Raw genomic sequence first — 22,613 nt, forward strand, 5'->3', positions numbered from 1 at the left:
AACTGTGACTGTACATTTTAGGTGGGCGTCTTACCTTTAGTTTCAACACTAGAATAGCTGCAAACAGCCCATACAGGCTACTTTTAAAAAGGAACATTACATATGTCAGCTTGGCACCCTGGGTGGCATTGCGATATACATCTACAAAAAAATGTAAACAAAGACATATTAGAGTATCGTGTTTTGAAATGGAGGCTTAGACAAAACACTCTAAAAGTACAGCAAAATACATATACAGTGAGGGAAAAAAGTATTTGATCCCCTGCTGATTTTGTACGTTTGCCCACTGACAAAGAAATGATCAGTCTATAATTTTTATGGTAGGTGTATTTTAACAGTGAGAGACAGAATAACAACAAAAAAATCCAGAAAAATGCATTTCAAAAAAGTTATACATTGATTTGCATGTTAATGAGGGAAATAAGTATTTGATCCCCTATCAATCAGCAAGATTTCTGGCTCCCAGGTGTCTTTTATACAGGTAACAAGCTGAGATTAGGAGCACTCTCTTAAAGGGAGTGCTCCTAATCTCAGCTCGTTACCTGTATAAAAGACACCTGTCCACAGAAGGAATCAAACAATCAGATTCCAAACTGTCCACCATGGCCAAGACCAAAGAGCTGTCCAAGGATGTCAGGGACAAGATTGTAGACCTACACAATGCTGGAATGGGCTACAAGACCATTGCCAAGCAGCTTGGTGAGAAGGTGACAACAGTTGGTGTGATTATTCGCAAATGGAAGAAACACAAAATAACTGTCAGTCTCCCTCGGTCTGGGGCTCCATGCATGATCTCACCTCGTGGAGTTTCAATGATCATGAGAATGGTGAGGAATCAGCCCAGAACTACACGGGAGGATCTTGTTAATGATCTCAAGGCAGCTGGGATCATAGGCACCAAGAAAACAATTGGTAACACACTACGCCATGAAGGACTGAAATCCTGCAGCGCCCGCAAGGGGCCCCTGCTCAAGAAAGCACATGTACAGGCCCGTCTGAAGTTTGCCAACATCTGAATGATTCAGAGGAGAACTAGGTGAAAGTGTTGTGGTCAGATGAGACCAAAATCGAGCTCTTTGGCATCAACTCAACTCGCCGTGTTTGGAGGAGGAGGAATGACCCCAAGAACACCATCCCCACCGTCAAACATGGAGGTGGAAACATTATGCTTTGGGGGTGTTTTTCTGCTAAGGGGACAGGACAACTGCACCGCATCAAAGGGACGATGGACGTGGCCATGTACCGTCAAATCTTGGGTGAGAACCTCCTTCCCTCAGCCAGGGCATTGAAAATGGGTCGTGGATGGTATTCCAGCATGACAATGACCCAAAACACACAGCCAAGGCAACAAAGGAGTGGCTCAAGAAGAAGCACATTAAGGTCCTGGAGTGGTCTAGCCAGTCTCCAGACCTTAATCCCATAGAAAATCTGTGGAGGGAGCTGAAGGTTCGAGTTGCCAAACGTCAGCCTCGAAACCTTAATGACTTGGAGAGGATCTTCAAAGAGGAGAGGGACAAAATCCCTCCTGAGATGTGTGCAAACCTGGTGGCCAACTACAAGAAACGTCTGACCTCTGTGATTGCCAACAAGGGTTTTGCCACCAAGGGGTCAAATACTTATTTCCCTCATTAACATGCAAATCAATGTATAACTTTTTAGAAATGCATTTTTCTGGATTTTTTTGTTGTTAGTCTGTCTCTCACTGTTAAAATACACCTACCATTAAAATTATAGACTGATCATTTCTTTGTCAGTGGGCAAACGTACAAAATCAGCAGGGGATCAAATACTTTTTTCCCCCACTGTATAAATAAGAAAACTTTATTCAATGTTTTCTAAATATGAATAGAAATGTGTCACCTTATCTACTGCAAAGCATTATAGTCATACATGCTGTTTTTATGTTTTGATTCTTATAAAAAAAAAAAAAACTAAAATATGGTACCCAAAATAACATATTTATATAATGCATTTTGGAACCCCTGAACTGGAATGTATAAGAATTCTATGATGTTGTATTTTGCACAGATAATCAAATCAGATTCATATTCAACACCTAACATAAAAAACACATGTTGTAACTCCTACTGTACTTGACGGTGACTATGACATAGTTTACATTGATGATTGATTAAGGGGCTTAGATCATTGCACTGAACATCAAAGAGAATACTAAAATACTTTGAAACAAAAAGGAAAATTCTTACCTTTGGTAACTCCACAAGCTAAAAACAAAACAAACAAACAATTAAAAAACACATTTTCATTACAATATATTTTACAGCAAATTAAATTAAAATTCTGAATAAAACATGTTTCCCTTGATTCATTTAGCAAATAATTGGTTTATTTACACTTTTGAGTATCTATGTTGAAAGGAAAACTAGTAGACGTTGTAGATCTGCAGCACAAGGGTGGGAGCCTATTTGGCCCATTAGACAAAGTCATTGCAACAATCCCATGTGAACCATGGACTGAGACTTACAATAGAGGAAAAGAAGACTATTGCTGTTATTGAGAGATAAATGGTATCTGAATCCCAGGCTAAATTTCCTACCTTTTCCAATAGTGAATGCTGTTTTGGTGACATTAGCGGTCCCATTGAAGAAATATACTAAACAAGTGAATTTTGTCTGTGGGTTGAACCACTGTTTGGTGGAGACTCTCAGCCTGCTGGTGATACTGTACATGCTATCATTATCCTTGGTTGCAAAATCGTCTGTCTTAAACCGTTTTGCCTCTCGTCCATCAATCGTCCAGCTGACACTAACATGGTCTGGATAGAAATTAGTGGCTACACACACCAAGGTGGCTCTCTTTTTCTCTTTGATTTCTTCTACAGAGGGATCAAGGACATGGACAGTGGGCTCCGTAACTTCCTTTTCTGAGGGAGAGGGAGATAAGATCAGTAGAAAAAAACAGAAATACGCATTTTTAAAATACGGTGGCATACAAATATATTTGGACCACGCAGACGCTGTTTTTGGGCACTTCAACAAAGCATTAACAACCACCCCCCCTCTCACTCCACAGACAATCAGCACCAAGCCCCCACCCCCCTGCTCCACAAACCATCAGCACATTCACACACACCCCAATCCTGAAACGAAACCTTTGCCCATGGTAGCAATCACATACAATTATACAATTTTAATCTGTGTGAGCTCTACAACAAAAAGCCTTAGTTGTATATGTTGACACAGGTCATGGTTTATAGGCCTGTTTAAATCACCAACTCCTTAGGAAATGTAAATTTGGTAAATTCTCAATTACTAGGTAACATTTCATTCAGATTATGTTTTGAAGAAATATTAATACCCGTCACACCTTCTAAGACCAATTAAGCAAGTTGCTTAACTGACAACTAATGTAATTAAATCAACAACTAACTTAATTAATCAAAATGTAATGTATGATCCCCAGCCACAAAGTGCTTATTTATGTTTCCCTATAGAACCACTAGATTAAGGGACAGATTAAATCAAAACTTGGAACTACTCGCTAATCTCAAACTACAAACCTGTACATCACAGCGGTTACATTTATGATTAGAAGAAAGTGTCATCTTACTAAAAATTAAGCCACAACTGAGTACAGTTCTGTAGTTTTCTATTAGCGGGTGGGTCAAAGTTTTGATTTAATCCAGCCATAAATCTCTCCAATGTACATAGCATGTGTAACTGCCTGATATTTGAATTGTTTCCCAAGGCAGCAAATTATTTTAGAAGAATATACATCATTGTTTAAGTCACCAACTGCAAAAGATCTTAAGTCTTTGAAGTATCTAATTACCATCCATAAGTAATTTAGAGCTTAATTTAAATAAATAAAAAGACCAGAGGACACTGCAGCTCTCCAAGAATTGTGTTTGAGACACCTGATTTAATGGCTTTGCATATCACAATGATGTATCCAGTTCTGCTTTGTTAAATATTTTGTAAACCAGGATCATATTGTGTTTTAAGTCTCAAGAAAAGCATCACGTTTTTCAGTCTGACACACTTATTGTATTTCAATTATATGACGGACAGTGTGTAATTATGTCACATTCACCTAAGCAAGTTTATGTAGAGAAAACAGGAACGTTGGTTAAATAACTTTTCGTTTACCCTTCCCCAGCTTCAGCTAATTTGTCCACAACTGTGCTTCAGTCAACATTCCAACTGTGAATCAAACTGCCTTCAAGAACTACGATAAGAATTTGCGAGAGACAGCTTAGTTAAAGATTGGAAGTTTCTTTGCATAAAGTATTATGTATTATTGCATATGTCTGCATCACACATTTAAGAAAAACTAAATCTTACAGTGAAAGTACACATTTGTATTGTTATACACAGGTTAAGGTTTTGTTAAATAATTACTATACGCTTTTTGGTTCAATTAATGTTTACATATATCAACAGGTAAAGCACACTTTGGAGTTTTATCATATACTATTGATTTAAAACTACTGGACAATAATGTTAGTTAGTTACAATGTTTATACAATTATTTGTATTATATCATCATTATTATTATTATTATTATTATTATTATTATTATTATTATAATAATAATAATAATAATAATAATAATAATAATAATAATATATTCTGGAGTACCTTATGGTATGGGGAAACATGTCAATACAATTGTTAATGGAAAAGCTGCTATATTTAATGCTCAAGTATGTTTCATGCAACTGGCCACTACATTTCCAAAATGTGTTTCAGTTTAGTTTATGAGGTTGTTAATTGGTTTCTATGAAGTGGAAATTATAATTATGATTTTAATATTTATTAATTATTATTATTATTATTATTATTATTATTATTATTATTAATAATACTAAATGTGCTCAATTTTGATTAATATATATATTTTTTGATTTGAGATAGGTACTCATATGTCTGTACTAAATGCAGAAATGCTTATTATGTTTTTTTTAAGAATATTGTACAAATTATGGTGTTGACTATGATAAATAAATAACACTTAATCACTATAAATAAATAAAGGAGTTAGACTGTCAAATGAAATTAAAATGCTATGCTAAACAATACATCAAGCTGTTGATTTTTATATTTTTGCTGTAATTCAATTACCTTTTAATTAATTGTTCCTTATTTTCTAAAAGATTTAATGATATAAGCATTAACATTGATTAGTTAAAGACAACTTATTTTAAGTTAGAAAAAATACATATATTCTCAACTGGCCTGAAATCCTTTAGAGTATATTTTAAATTACTGTTTATAGGATACAATTACCTTTATTAACTGAAGAGAAAAAATATTTTCAGAAGTCAATACATATTTGTTGAGTCTCCATTAATAATAAAATTGTTATTTTTTCAGTGTCATCCTTGCACTTTCACAATTCATGAAATATCAGTATTCTTTAGGTAATACATTTTTTTATCTGAGCCCTTGCATACTATAAAGCATTATTTCCCTCCTGGCTGTCTTAGAAGTTTATTAATATATTTATTATTTTACTTACCCAAAAATGTTAATTTGGTACCTGCACCGAAATACTGTACATCATTGGAACACAGCTTCCAGTCAGTGTATAAAAACCCACTAAATGGGACACATTGCTTGTGTGATTTTTTATTTTTTCCAAACTTAAACAGATATTAATCTCAAGACAGGCTCGAGATATTTTAATCTTTCCTTCAGTTGCTATTAATGCCAGGTGATACAATTCAAAGGCTGATAAATTATTCCATCAGTGAGATTAGGTCAAAAGTTTTTTGTTTATTTAGAACTTTAGAAGATTTTTGTTTGAAACTTTTTCAGATCTATTCACATGAATATGTCTCTTTTAAACGATGTTACAATAAACAAAACACACTAGAATATATCTTAATAATTTGGTTAATGTCACTGTTTGAATTTTTAACTAATGTTAGACAGAAAATCATTAATAACTTTTCTCTCTCAGGTCTATAAATATCAGACCAATCATTCAGTAAATAAATATATATATATATATATATATATATATATATATAAATACATTTAAAATGTAGTGTTTGAAGACATCTTTGCAATCTAGCTTTTATTTTTCACTTTTTACAAATTGAGCTCAATATTTTTTTCAGAACCAATTGCCTCATTTTATTTGCCAAAAAAGTGCAATTAAGTGCAGGCATTCTTCCTTTGGCCACATGCAACTAACTGTACTTATAATATATTATATATGCACAGTTTTGCAAATGTACTGAATACATCATTTAAAACTAGTTTTTTCAAAGCAGCACAAGCTATTCAGTTATGTGCTGTTTACATTTTTAGTTTGACTTTTAATGCATATTTTACAATGACTTACTGCAGGGTTTGAGATGTCAATGTAATTTTCACTGGCATTCTCTGAGCCTTTGTAGGAGATAACTAACTGTAAGAAAACAGTTTTTATTTTAACACAAAACTAAATGAAGAACATCAAATGTTCTATGCTTCCAGCAATGCAGTAAACTTACTTTACATTTTAACTGTCCCAACTTCCATTTTCAGTTAAAGAATTTAATAGTGATGAACACATTATTCCTTCCTTTACTGATCTGTGTTACCTATTCATAATTTTAACTACACAGCACTAAGCAACAGAATCCTGGAGGAGTTATAGGTTAGGACTTTCTTTGGGAATCTTAGAGGGAATTTGTACAAAAGTACTATAGCCTATGTTTCTTACAAAGTGTTGTCTGTCTAGCACACCCACTAAGTTAGTGAGTTAGTGATCATTGGAACAGAATAATACAAATACATTGATTTGGTTCCACCATAGAGAAAATGCTTTCTTACCTATAACTGTGAGTTTGGTTCCTTTTCCGAAGTGAGCAGGTTGATTATTCACATTGTTTTAAAGCTGCAGAAAAACTGCATTTCTCAAGGAAATACAAAAAAGACTGGGCTGGCTGCCAGAAAGCTCTATGCAGAGATTCAGCATTAGAAATATGTCAAACTGCTGGTACAATGGTAACCAAGGATGAAAGGCAGAACATTTGTTACTGCTTGTACCTGAACTTACTCCAAGAACGATTTTATACTGCCATTGCATATAAAACTGCTGCAGATTCTCTATAAAAGTATAATGATTACACACCCAGATTAAACCCTTGCAGTGAGTTTTGTTTCCATATGAAGAAAAGCTTAATACTGCAATGAATACAAGCACACACAAACAAATTAAACATACTATTTAGGTTCACTAACAACTTTACAACAACAACAACAACAACAACTGTTGAACTGTTCAATGTACAATGTAAGACTTGATTTTGACAGCTTTCATTTCAGGAAATGTAATTACTCTATATTGTATATGAACCCTTTAAGAGGAGTTTATTAAATGAGTGTATTTTGGAAATCCCTTTTTCACATTAACAATCACAAAATCACACTCAACCTGTTGTTTGTCCCCGTTTGAAAACCACATTGTAAGTCTGGATAAGAGCATCCATGAATTTAAGTAAACACCAGATATTACAGGGAAGTGCTCCTCAACCCTGAGATTTCACTTCTGGGAAAAGCAGATTCTTACCTAAGATGGTTAGTTTGGTGCCATCCCCGAAGTACTGTTCTCTGTTATTACACAACATGTCTGAGTTGTAGAAAAATCACTAGCTGCAGGTGCAAAGCTGTACAGTAAGTCAACAGCCAAGATATCAAGTTTTATCTGATAGCTTCAGTTTAGATTAGATTCATCCATCAGTGCAGGACAATCCTTCCCATATCAATAACACATTTAGCAATATTAAAAAATATTCATACCCTTATTGACTTAGACCATATTGTCTATAGATTTTTCATTGATGTAGATGCATTGATGTTTCTCTTATATAGGGTTTGTATAGTCCATTTCTACTACAACCTATCAAACACAGGACAGATTTCTGTAACAAAGAAAACACACATACAGCTATGGAATGTTGGTATATCACTCTGTAGTTGTTTTAAGTCATATGGTGTAACCCACCATAAATACATTACAAATTGTTTTTATTGAAATACATGTGAATTTGAACATGGATGTGAACAGATCCTTGTGATCATTCGGTAAGGCTTTAGATTGCGTGGCCCAATTTATTATGAAATAGATATTAACATTCAATTACTTGATAATTAAAGTTCAATAGAATATTAATGTAATATCTATCTATATCAAAAATGTTGTCAAGTGGAGATATCTATGTTGTCCCAGTTGTTTATTGTAACTTGGCTTATGGATTTGATATCTCCACTTTAGATATCTGAGCGATTTTGAAACCTGTATATTTTTTTCATACTCTTTTTGGTATAACTTTAACATTCTATTGATATTTAGCAATTAGTTGAATGTTAATATATTATCTATCAAATGTCTATTTAGAATTAAATTGGGACACATCATCTAAAGAATTACAATCTTTATATATATATATATATATATATATATATATATATATATATATATTTACCAATATTTGCCCACCAAATAAAATATGAAAGGGTATTTTGGACTATCCTTTATTTTCCAAATGGTGTACTCATCTGTTAATTTTAAAGCTGGTGCTCTTGAAAGATGCTTTTAATTTAAAGTGAACTAGATATGATTTTTTGTAATTTAGTATAACCTGGAGAAGAATATTACATTAATCTTGTAATTCTGGTAATTAGAACTAACCAGCTGAAAACGGTGGGATCTCTGCACTTGTTAATAGGCTTCACCAAGAAGCAAAAGAAAGATTTTGATCATTTTCTTACCTAGAACTGTGAGTTTGGTTCCTTTTCCAAAGTAAGCAGGTTGAGTATTCACATTGTTTTGCAGCTGCAGAAAAACTGCATTTTTCCAGAAAATACAAAAAGGGGCCCTGGGCTGACTGCCAGGAAACTCTGAACAGGGCTTTAGCTGCTACAGGAGCTGCCAATTGCCACACTTTTCTATCCATTCTATTGCAGCGATTACGAATATTGCTTGAATTCTGCAAAATAACTCAGAATCCAGATATAGCAAGATGTGCCCTGGAACTGCTAGGTCTAGTATTTGAGGTCTCTTGAGCTATTACAACTGTATAACTTTAATCTATTTAACTCTTTACAGCATTTATTTTCTACCAGATTAAATAAATATTGCCCAGGTCATAATGATTTACTATATGATGAAAAAGACTGCAACACTTAGGATATTGATCAATTTCAAAATTGCAACATATTTCCTTGGCTTCTTACCCAGTACAGTGAGTTTGGTTCCTTTTCCAAAAGAAGGTGGTTGAGCAGCATTCACACTATTTACCAGCTTAATAAGAACGTTGTCAAAAAACATCACTGGGAATCTGGGCTATTAGCCAAGAACCTGTTTTTTTTTTTCTTTCTTAAGTGAGCTATCATGAGTTAAACATGCGGTATGATCAAAGCTTCTGCCTTGTAACAGTTCCAGTCTTCAACTACATTATGTTCTTTCTGGTTTAGTTACTTTTAAAAATACATTTCTTGAAGTTCTTGACAAACTAAATAATTACTAAAAATGTATATATAAAGTCACTGGCACATGCTCTTATTGAACTTATTTCCTTATTTTCTCATTATAATTTTGTATTTTACACAGTTTTCCTGCTAAGGTGCCAGGGAGCATTTTTCAAATCGATGGTTTCTCCATCATTCCAGTAGTCTTCATACATTTTGGGTAACATCTGATGACATTAATTAGAAACTACATTATTCTTTAAAGACCAGAGTATTTGCACTGTAATAAAAAACATGAACTGGAAATACAATGAAGGGATACATTTGTTCTTACCTAAAACTGTCAGTTTGGTTCCCTGGCCAAAGACAGCTGGATTGGTTGAGCACAGCGAAGAAGCATAGTATTGAAAAGGATATTATCATCTCCTGTACGCCATGCTTTACTACCGATCATAAGCAGCATAGCTGAAGGTGGCAGACTATTTTACAAACACTTAAAAACAATATCTGTTGTAAATTAATGCTAATGGTAATATAAATAATAACTTTACTCTGTTATGCTTGTTTTATACAATGTCTGTTGTTTCTTTTCATCATTATATGTATCTTCATTCATTGTACCTTTTGCTGTGTACAACAGTTTAACTGAATCCTCACCACAAATACTTACCAAGAACTGTTAGCTTGGTGCCTTCACTGAAATAAGCTTGGAGGTTAGCGAAAGGAATGACTTTAAAAAGATGTTTGTACTGCCACTGTCTCCACCAAATGCACAACTTCCACCAGACAAAACTTAGATTTTCTATCAACATGCTTTCAAAAGACAGAAAAGCCCATAGAACCAATCACACAGGAAAAAGATATTTCAAACCTGCATTCTTACCTAGAACTGTAAGTTTTGTCCCTGCTCCGAATACAGCTGGATCATAGTTCACACTGTTACAGAGCTACAGTTAAACAGCCTACTCACAGACATAACAGCTGCTTTGGAAGTACTGCCTGTGTTTTTCCTTATATGAAAAATATTTTCACCAATTTACAGTGTGTGATTGTAAATATGAATTAAGCATGTACATATATCTTACTTGGAACTTCATACAATTCATAATAAGCAATAATTTTATACACAGACTGTAACAGAACTAGCTCAATTCAGCTCATTTTAAAAAGAGATATCTTTTCCCCCTATTTTTTATTGTATTTTTATGAATCACTGCTATGTCACGTAATTGTAAACAGTTTACCCTAAATGGACTGAAATGAATGACAAATCAGTGGAAGATACTCAGTCTGTTGTTTAATTTAATCCATTTTTTGGATCAGGAAAAATATGAAACATTCAGCATCTTCAATTCAGCCAGACTGCACAAATAAGTATATGAAAATTAAAATCCATTACAACATAGCCACTTGTACTTTGTGTTTTCTTACCCAGTACGGTGAGTTTGGTTCCTTGTCCAAAATAAGTTTCTGCGGCATTCACACCATTGGCAGGCTTCATAAAAACTCTACCAAGGATAGGCTCTAGGGATATGGGCTGATAGCCAGGTATATTTTTTCGACCAAAAGTTTTCATGTTTAATATGGTGCAATCAATAATATGGTTTTTAATCATTTGAATTTTCAGCTTCCACATTCTGCTGTACTTAAAAGCTAAAGTTGCCATGTTCTCAAGAAGAAGCTGAGTGACTGTTGCCCAATACATCAATGATCTATCCCATATTATAACACTAAAGTGAGTTTCAATATTTTATTAATTAAAATGGCTTCAGTGCTCTCTTAAACCAGTTTGTCTTCTAGTGATAACCATTTCATTACACAATCACCTGCATACAAAGCAATTTTGTTATTATTGAACTAGAGGTCTTATTATATATGACACTACTTCCTTGGTATAATTGTATTTATCTTTACTTTGTCTTGACACTTAATCATGATAATTGTCTTACCTAAGACTGTCAGTTTGGTCCCTTTTCCAAAAATGGCTGGGTAGCTGGAGCACAGACAAACAGTACTGTCTTATAAGCTTGGAACGGAGTTGAACTGAAGGGCTTTTAATTATGTTTAAGGTTTTTAAATAACATTTGATATGTGTGCATTGTTAAGAAAACAAATATTAATTTATATAGAAGTATTTTAGAGAGATTAAATACCTGTGCTATTTACTAGTATTATTAAAATGCATATATTTTAAAATGCTTATGTGTTTATCTGTTACCAAATTCACACTTATTAGCCAGTACAAACAAAGTAGAATTTGACATGAAATATAGGGTTTCTTACCGAGAACTGTTAACTTTGTTCCTTTACCAAAGTGTGCTTCTCCAACTCCAGAGCCACAGTATCAATATTCAGGGTTAAAATACAGCAGGTCAAGTCTTTGAACAACGTGTTTCCAAGAGCTTTGAAAGGTGCTTTTATCTGACTGAAAATTGCCTTTGCTCCAAACTTAGCCACCCATTTCTGACGGTCAGTTTTGAAAACTATACAAATCAATGTTTATGTGCCTGTTGTATTTCAGCTATTGTTTTAAATTAATAAACAAACAGGTAGTTATATGTAATATTTTACTTACCAAGAACTGTTAACTTTGTGCCTTGCCCAAAGTAATACTCTGTGTTTGCACATTGTTTTGTGGTTGCAACAAAACAATCACAGCTGTTTTTCAACTACAAAATTCATAAGCTTGTTTTTAGGAGTAAGAATCTTAAATTGAACATAACTTTACTTACCAAGGACTGTTAGTTTTGTGCCCGCGCCAAAATAGGCTTCATAGTTGGCACAGTACAGAATTCATATGTCAAAAAGTTCAAACCTTGAGCTTGTAATAATTTTGAATTAAATGTAATTTATAACCAAGCAATTACACTGATTTCTTCGACCAACCAAATAAATGTCGATCAGCAACTTAGCAATAACTTTGGATCTAATATTCTATTTGCCTTACATTGCACATGGTATATTGTAGAGTCTCAAATGGAAATATATATATACACACACACACAACGTATGAAAACAGATAGCAGTTACCCACATTGGACAATAAAATCATAAATGCTGTGAATAGGATGCTTTCCATATATAGCAGGCACTTACTTGTAACTTACCTAAAACAGTTAGTTTTGTTCCAGCTCCAAAGTAAGCCACACTTCCAGTGTCACATTGATTATTTCAGTTACAAAAACCGGTTATATTTGATCTTAAAACTCTATTTCACTTTGTTTTGGATGTTTTGGAAATAATATAATAAAAATACTATTATTTATAATCAGATTTAAAATGATCATTTAAGTTTTCCAGGAGGAATGTAAAAGAGTAAGTCACACAAAACATCTTGTTTCTCCTCTTGAAAAAAATTAAATTTATTGTAAATATTTTTAAGGCCCCAGAGCAGTATTCCAAAATATTGGCTGAAAAAGTAGATATCCTCTTGGACACAAAGTTGCCACTTGTATTCCTTGATTACCCAGCACCTGTTTCTTCTATGTCGCAGTACAGCTGGGAGGTTTTTGTACAGCTAGTCTATGGGAATGTATCACCGTGGCCCCCTGTCCCCACAGTGTTAGAGTGTCACACAAAAACTTCACAGCTCCTATGAGGTGACTTCCTCTGTTGGCAGGAGAGAGAGCAAAGCAGTTTGATTTCTATTTATACAACCCTACAACAACACAGCCAAGGCAGGCTAGGGGGTAATCTCATCCTCCTGGAAGGAAATGACATATAACCTAAATATAAAAAGAAAGAGCTCTGCTGTGCTATTGCTGAGACAAGCCCCTCTAGAGAACACGTCTGAAGAGGAAATGAGCTTTTGAGATCTTATGCTTGTCATTCTGTTTAACCTCTTTGGGTCTGTTGCACATGACTACTGAAACTCAGAGACAGATGCTGTAGCTGCGTAGAGTCACACACAGACAGACTATTTAAAAAGGTTTATGTACAATTTTGCATAAGTATCTTCCCATAGTGTTTTTAAGGGTGCTAAACATAGTATCTTAAAAAAGCAGGATATAAGTTAATTGATAAAGCACTATATTTAATACTAAGTATGTTTTATGCAACTCGCAACTGAATTTCTAAAATGTTTGGTAGATTAATTTAGGGTGTTGATTAGTTTATCCAAAGTGGAAAAGTAAGATGTATTTTAATATATAATACTACTACTACTACTACTACTACTACTACTACTACTACTACTACTACTACTAATAATAATAATAATAATAATAACAATAATAATATTTTATTATTATTATTATTATTATTATTATTTACAATTGCTTTAATGTTCAAATACTTTTGAAAAATGCAGAAATCCAGAACATTATTTTTCTACCATAGATTGAAGCCTGATATTCCTTACTGTCAACAGGGATAGATGAGAAAAATGTGACAATGCACACTCTGAAAGGGACAGTGCCTCTCACAAACCCTCCTCCTCTCACAGTCAATCACAATATTAATTTCAAGTTTATAAAAAACAATTCAAGTGGGACTTACCTTAAGACTGACGGTTATGATATTAATCAATAATTCAAATCAGTTTTCATTTCACTATGGTATTTGAAAATACCAATCCACTAGTACAGATATCTACTCTATCATATAAGACATTGCTTTATTTTTTCTTATATATTTGATTGTATTTAAAAGCATAGGAAATGTAGCACAGTACAAGAGAGGTATCTTGTAAAAGCTTTAGCTTCTTACTCAGTAAGACTTGCGTTGTATGTTTCTGTACAACAATATGCAATACAAGTCCTACTCGTAAGTTGTACTTTTTTAAGTCAGAACTTAATAAATTAATAGTCAGTATCAGTCTTATTGTGCTGTAATGTCTCTCATTGGAAATGTACAGCTTATTAGAGGAATGGCAAAGTAGGTTTCTCTGAAATATAGTTATCTGTGACAGCTACATTGAAAGCAATGCAGATCTGTTTCAGTCTGCCAATTGGTTTTCATGGCACAGGTAGAGACTTGAAGCCCTTCCCAGAATTATTGACACACAAGGAGGTGCTAGCCCAATTGTGACACTAAACAAACAATATCTCATTATATACATTTACAATTCTACCAATCAGCAACAGAATGAAAACCAGTAAAAAAGTAATGATAGGAATACACTGTTTTTCCAAACTTTTCAGAACTAATTTCCTGTGGTGGCTCATTAGGTCATCTGATGAAAACTGCAGATTTTTTTTCAGATTCTGCAATAATTTCTCAGAGGTTTTTGGATTTCAAACTTGTTTTGGGGGGGTTATAACATAATATGTATCAGGTTTTGGTGATTTATTAATGACAGTTATGATCAAGATATAAACAAACAATTACATAAATAAATAATTTAATTTAAAGACCTATACAAATAACCATAGTATCCACTTCTACACTTAATTTATTGTATTTGGACATCATATCCCTTACAACATCATGTAAACTAGCTCATCATATACACTACCGGTTTTAGAACACATAAATAATTGTCATGGAATCGTTTTGTTTAACAAAATGTAACCCCTTAAGCTGACAAACCCCTCTTGTACCCTTAAAAGGGCACTGAATCCATGTGCTTCTCATTAATCCTATGTGTACTCTTCACTGTTGTGAAGTGTTTGGTATCACATGAAAGCTGAGACTCACTGGAATAGTTAAATTTTGGGAAATCATGCACTTCTGTGTATGAAGCCATCCTGCACTAGAATGAACAGTTCTAGTTCAAGGTTAGTGTCTGTTAAGGTACAATGCTTCAGTTGAAGCAACCCTTCGGGTCCCAGTGAATCAGGCACCCCAGTGAGTGCTTCCAGTAACAGTGTAGACTCTCAGCAGGAGACAGGCCCGGGAAGTAAAGTCACTGACATAATGTCTGTTCGTTTATCTTCGTTTATTGAACGTTTCACACAGCCTTTTACACATCTAAAAGCAATATTTCAAAGAAGGTTCGGGGCCGCCCCGAACCTGAATGATATTTTCTTGGCATATGTCCCGGGGCAGTTCCGAAACACAGGAAGCAATAATTCATGAGGTATTCTTTATAATTGGGGAAACAATATTTCATCCAGACATGGAAGCACTGAAACCAAGGACACAGCACACACTATACTGAAAAGTATATAATTTTGGTTTGTTAACTAAAGAATGTCCACGGCAGTAGAAATTATCTGCCACACAGATAAGCCTGAGCAGAGAAATCCAAATAAGAACAAAGAAACCCTTATAAGAGCAAGTTTTAACTAGTATCTTACTGGAAAGCAATTTTACCCCAACGGTGTCTGGTCCAAATTATGTCTGAAATCATGAAGAGAAAGTACTGCAGTTTATATCACAACTCATCTGGTGATTATATCCCTATCTAGCTAGGCTCCGATATATAGGATCATGCACACTGCAGCAAAGATCAGTTATATGTTATTTAAAGTACCATGAGACATTATATTCCACATACTTCCTAGTGCCCAAGAAAGATGGCGGTATCCGCCCCATCTTGAATCAAAGATACCTGAACCGTCACCTCAAGGTGTTGCGCTTCAAGATGCTCATCCCTGCGGACCATGTCCCAGGCCATCAAAGGTCTGGTTCACCACAGTGGATCTGAATGATGCTTACATTCTCATCCCCAGGCACACAGGAAGTTCCTCCGAAGTTCCTTCGAAGGCCGAGCGTACAAGATTGCTGTTCTCCCCTTCGGCCTATTGCTAGCCTCCCGCACTTTCTCCAAGTGCATGGATGTCGTGCTAGCCTCCTTGCTATGCCTGCTATGCTATGCCTCAATTATCTAGATGACTGGCTGGTCTACACAAACCTGATTCTCGGCAGTCTCTCCGAAATTGGGCCTTCAGGTCAATTGAGAGAAGAGCCGTCTGACGCCAACTCAGCAGGCGCACTTCCTTGGATTGCACCTCGATTCCATTGCCATGCTTGCCACACTGGCACCAGAGAGAGTTGCCTCCATACACGTGCACAGAGCCTGTGACAGGGTGTCCTCTTTGCCATAGGCTGCTGGGCCTCCTTGCAGCTGCATCACAGACCCTGCCGCCTCCCAGACCTCGGGGTTTAAGAAAGGGAGCAGGAACTGGGAAGGCAGGTGCAGGGCCAATGGAAACAGAGGTAGGGTGAACAAGTGCACATGGGAGACCGGAATGTTAATAGGGTGATTGACAGGTGAGAAAAGAACAATGAGGGGAAAGGAAAGACAGGGAGATAGTGGCCTCTAGTGGAGAGACAGGGTGTGTACTGGGGAACCGTGACAGTTTTCACCTCTGTAAACCACGTGAACGAGTTACATGCCCTGTCCATACACTTGTCATGTGTCTGTTTTGCGGAAGATGGCTCCAGGGTTATGCTATGGCCTAACCCTGAGTTCCTCCTGAAACTGCTGTCTCCATTTCATGTCAACAGGACTATTGAGTTGATGGATTATCATCTTCCTCCCTTCGCTTCGGAGGAGGAGAGTCGGCTTCATCTGCTTTGCCCTGTGTGGGCCCTCAGGTGTTACTGGGAGCGCACTAAGGACACTCAGTGCTTGGACCAGTTGTGTGTGTTCTACAGAATATGGACCAGTGGCGGAACTAGAGTTTCATACATGGGGTGGCCAGTGGGTGGCCAAGGCTATTTCAGGGGGTCCATAGACATGACATAAAATTAGTGTGTAACCCTAACCTGGCATCTAAGGAGCATGAATGAATCCTATAATTGCTGATTAGAGGTAGAAGCGATCATTCACTTAAACCAGAGTTCTTCAATGTGGCAGATAAATAAGTCAATGGTTACATCTAAGCATCGAATTACTCACATTTTAGTCCAATCTCAGACTTAATTACAAATCCCCATTACCATAACTTTACCTTAAAATCAACTACCAGTCTAAGTTGCTAGTTAGATCATGGCTAGCCCTACTCTGCAGTAAGTAACTTAGCTAGCTATAATTTCTTACACCTATACGATAGTAAACAGGCAAATCTGCAAATTCTGGTAATCTTTTGAGTTATGATAACAGATTGATAATAATTGCTTGTTTTGAGTTCAAGTACGAAAATAATAATAACCAATCTCTCTTATCTGATTAACTGTCTGTTAAAGGTAGGGTATGCAATCTTTTCCAGAAACATTTCTTGTTATACTGATTGAAAGTCTCTTCACATCCTGATAGCAATTAATAATTTAAGTGGTCTAAATGTAAAAAATGTATATATATATGTTTTTGTGGAAGGGACAGGACTAAAAAAGGATCGACCAATCATTGCATTCGGCCGAATGTAATGATAGGATGTCCTTCCTGTCTTGTCAATCTATATTTACATACCGCTGCGCAACTTGTTTGCGCAGACAATCACATGTCATCAGCACTGGAACCTTGACGCTGTGCAGAGCTAGCGCGAGAATGGAAGGCGAGCCGCAGCTACTATTTTTAAAAACATAATAATAATACTTATTATTTTTATTTCTTGGCAGACGCCCTTATCCAGGGCAACTTACAACACAATAAGTTGTTTACGTTTGTTATTATTGTAATGTCTAACCTGTGAATGAGACATGAGGTAATTTGAAAGCGTTGCGATCGATTCCACCAACACATCTCTCCTCCTGGCGCTGAGACTCTGCTCTATGTGTGTGTGTTCATGTGTGAAAGAGGGGGCGTGGCTTTGGAGATACCACTGAAGCGAGGGCGGGCTCTATGCTTTCAAAACAAGCTTGCTAACTGCTGGCCTCTCAGGATTGCATACCCTAGTCTTAATGGAGACGAAAGGTCTAACATTAACTTACACAGCAACTCAACTTTCGTAAAAGTTGTTCAGGAAACCTAAACCCGATGCTAAACCTTAAAACTTACTTCAAATATGTTTTTGCCAATCGCAAAAAGAGCTTGTGGAGCTGTGGAAATATTCTCTCTTCTTCTTCTGTATGTTCTTCTTATTCTAATTCTGCTGTATCTCACAACCAACATTAATATTCACTCTTCTTCGTCCTTGAGGTGAAAAATGCACCGCCGAACATCAAGATAAATGCTTCTTTCAACCAGAAGTGAAATGAGATGTCAATCGGCTTCAAACTGCCATTAGCGATTGAAATTTTGAGGTGGCACCCGGGGTGGCCAATCAGATGTCAGGGGTGTCCAGTGCCACCCCAGACACCCCTCTGGCCATGCCAGTGATGTGGACACATGGCCAGGCACTTTCTAAGCAGCACCTCTCGCATTGGATTGTGGACACTATTACCAAGGCCCTATGAGTCCACTGGGACCCTTGTGCCTGGACGCCTTGTGGCCCACTCGACTCGAGGCGTAGCCACATCATGGGTGCTTTTCAAGATGCGCCCTTGGCTGCAGCTTGGGCCTAGCTACACACATTTGTCCAGTTCTACAGGTTGGATGTGACGGGACCAGCCCCCTCCATTGGGAACCCGGTTTTGACTTCAGTTGAGCCCCAGTAGCCTATGGGCACAGGCTCCTGACCTTTATTTCCTTGTCTGCCCCTGTCAGCACATCCTGGTGTCTACCTTGGATGGAGCTATGTTGAACTGTGTTTCCCTTCCTGCCTGATTATGCCCTAGAGCACCCACATGAGCTGCTCCTGGATTTGGTGACTGCCCTGATGAATATTTTTCCAGGGTATGTCATGCGGCCTTCAGGTACGTTGCCTTATGAGGCCACTCTTTATATAGCTTGTTCATTGTTGCATATTATTTGCATTGTGTCAGGGGTGTGCATGCATGTTGCCGGTACCCCGTTGTGTTTATACTTTGGATAGACAACTGGTCTGTGGCCCCGCCTTAGCTGTGCCAATGGGGCAGGGGGCCATTGCCGCTGTCCACAGCAGATGGCACTTGAGTTGGTACTCGCTTCCTCACTGTGTATATAGTTAGTTTGACAGCAGGTCTGTGACCCCGTTCGAGCTCTGAGCTAGTAGAGCAGGGCTGTGGAGGACACTCGAGCTGGCTCTGCGTTAACTGTGCTAATCTCCAGGTGACAACTGCTCCTGTGTTGCACGAGAGGTGCAGGAGCCAACTCATGTAGACCACCCTTTCTGGGATTTTGCCCTTAATTAACATGACATCGGTAAAACAGCAGCTCATCCCAAGTGCAATAAAGTAAAACCATGTAAACTCTGAGAGGGAGAGGGTCATTTAATCTTGACTAAAGTTAAAACACACATGTAAACTTTGCCATTAAGCACATTCCAGTGGAGTGGAAAGGGTGGAATATATGGAGCAGCAATTTGGACAGGATTATTGATCAAATGCTTCCACTGTATAGTCTGCACTGAGACATTATTAAAGTATGCACATGTTCCAATGTGCATTCTCATGTTGCCACCAGGTATAGATTGAGTATATTTTTTGTACCTAATTTACAGAACTAGATTACAAACTTGTCTCACACTTTCTAAGTGAACACTTTGCTGGTTCTCTCATTATACATTCCCTCTCAAATTATAAAATTGTAAAATCTGTGGATGCTTTTTGTTAGGAAATAGAAGAAGAAATTGCCAAACACACCCTGCAGAGGTCAATATATGATAAGCTAAAAGCTTGTCTACAGTAAATTCATAATTATAAGGCACAACTGTAACTGCACCTGTATCTAGTACTACTACTAGCTACTTTAAATTATTCATTTGGTTTGTGGTTTTGTGTAAGAAATTGTGGTATCACACTGTCTACAACAGTAGAGCTGAGCTTTAACTTGGCCTGTGCACAGTTAAGACAAGGAATCTTGAAACCATATATGATGAGGGAAATAAATGTATGTTTTCCATGGAAATATATCTGTGTTATATTGAGGACACAAGGGTAGGGGCTGGAGGCCCGTGGAGGTCTTGGATGGAGAACCATTGAGGGCAGTGCGTGGACTCTTGAGTGGCGAAGAGAACTACACACGCCCTGCAAAACCAGTTCCAAATCCTGCAAGTCAGTTAGAGTAGAGACTTGGTTTTATAGTAATTTTAGTGATTTTTAGAAAGGTTTTATCCATCCTATTATTAGCATAGGTGGTTTTAGTTAGCTTACTTTATGTTATGGTTTGATGTCCTCTTTGCCCTTGATCATATTTAATAAAGTATTGATTGTTTGTACATGGTTCCTGGTGGCTTTCTGGGAGACTGGTCTGGGTCTTACCTGTGCGGGGAGAATAATTGGGGTGACATGAGGTTCTCCCTCCCCACCATTAAAAATCAAAAGGGAGTGGCGTAGTCCTGAGATGAGGGTTTGTGAAGGGTAGCATAATGGGGGTCCCGTTTGTCCCCCCCCCCCCCCTTCACTTAAGCTAGGCAATTTACATAGTTTTAGGGACTTATACAAAGCAATTCAAATGAGAATGTACTATCTTGCTAACCAGATCTAAGCTCCATTTCACAGCGTTTGGCAAGAATTGCAGCCATTTCAAGAAAGGTAATTGTACAGTTTGCCCAAATATTTGGTCATTTAAAAATATTTGCCAACAATAACTTCTCAGTGTGAGTAGAATGTAAATAAGCCTTTTTCTAAAAACAAATAATGAACAAAAAATATATATATATTTGTCCTTAACATGGAAGGGTACTGGTCACAAAAGATGAGTGGAAAAAGCAACAGAAGGACTGAAAACAATGGATGAATTTCTCCATGGGAGCCTGTGTCTACTAACAGCCTGCTGTATAACCTTATACATTTCAGTTCAACTGTTATACAGATTGCCTGAAAACCAAGCTGTAAAAAAATCCTCTTAAGCAGGGATGTGCAGAATGGGGGACAGTGGCACAAGGAAAAAAAAAAAAATATATATATATATATATATTCACCGATCAGCCATAACATTATGGCCACTTGCCTAATACTGTGTAGGTCCCCCTTTTGGCACCAAAACAGCCCTGACCCGTCGAGGCATGAACTCCACTAGACCTATATATGTAGTAATTAAAATGGTGGCCCAGATTTTGGGCAGTTTCATAAAGGTAAAATACCAATTATTACATTAATCCATAATTAAAACATTCAAAACCACCAATAAATACATTTGTGAATAACTTGAGAATAAACTATAGTGCTCCATCATTGTTTGATTAACCCTTTACACCGCGGAAGAGGTTCTACTGCTCTGTCTCCCTACTCCCCTTCCTCTCAAAGACTCTCGAGCGGGCAGTCCACCGTCTGCTCTCTGACTTTCTGTCAAAACACTCACTCCTTGATCCTCTGCAATCCGGCTTCCGCACAGCTCACTCCACTGAGACTGCTCTCCTGGCAGTCACTGACTCCCTCAGCTGTGCTCGGTCGGCCTCCCTCTCCTCAGTCCTCATCCTTCTTGACCTCTCCGCAGCATTTGACACCGTTGATCACTCCATCCTCCTCTCCTGCCTCGCTGACCTTGGAATCTCTGGGACTGCTCTCACCTGATTCTTCTCCTACTTCAGCGACTGATCCTACCAAGTGACATGGCAAGGCTCCTCATCCACCCCCCAACCTCTCCTCACAGGCGTTCCCCAAGGCTCCGTCCTGGGCCCACTCCTGTTCTCTCTCTACACTCGCTCCCTGGGCCCCCTCATCGCATCCCATGGTTTCTCCTACCACTTCTATGCTGATGATGCCCAGATCTTCCTTTTTTTTCCCTCTTCTGACCCTGTCATCCCCTCTCGCATCTCTTCCTGCTTGTCTGCTATCTTTGCCTGGATGCACTCGCACCACCTCAAGCTCAACTTCTCCAAATCGGATCTCCTGTTTTTCCTCCACTCTTCCTCACCTTCTGCTGACCTCCCCATCTCGATCCCCTTGGAATCCACCAACACTCTCTCCTTCTTCTTCCACAAAAAATCATGCCACTCGAGTCACCCTCGATCCTGCGCTCTCCTACACCCATCACATCACCACGCTGACACACGCCTGCAGATTCTTCCTGAGCAACATACACTGAATCCGTCCCTTCCTCACCGACTACTCGACTCAGCTGCTTGTCCAGTCACTGCTCCTGTCCCGCCTGGACTACTGCAACTCCCTCCTGGCTGACCTGCCTGCAACTACTACCCACCCGTTCCAGCTCATCCAGAACTCTGCAGCTCATCTGGTATTCTGTGTGCCACGGTTCGCACACGCTACTCCACTGCTCCGCTCCTTCCACTGGCTCCCGTTACCGGCACGCATTCAATTCAAGACATTGACTCTCACCTACCGCTGTCTCAACCACACTGCACCAAGTTACCTTCAGACACTCGTCTCTCCATACATCCC

At 37.5% G+C, this 22,613-nt stretch overlaps 1 gene segment (V, D, J or C); it reads right to left on the reverse strand.

Moving 5' to 3' along the window:
• The window catches only part of LOC136717329 (T-cell receptor beta-1 chain C region-like), a 46,617-nt gene that overhangs the window by 2,107 nt on the left and 21,897 nt on the right, over positions 1-22,613 (reverse strand). The window contains 3 exon segments of the C gene segment in view: positions 35-141; positions 2,208-2,225; positions 2,558-2,884. Coding sequence covers positions 35-141; positions 2,208-2,225; positions 2,558-2,884 — 452 coding nt within the window.

This window comes from Amia ocellicauda, chromosome 21 (assembly GCF_036373705.1).
Source record: "Amia ocellicauda isolate fAmiCal2 chromosome 21, fAmiCal2.hap1, whole genome shotgun sequence".
Taxonomy (NCBI): Eukaryota; Metazoa; Chordata; class Actinopteri; order Amiiformes; family Amiidae; genus Amia; species Amia ocellicauda.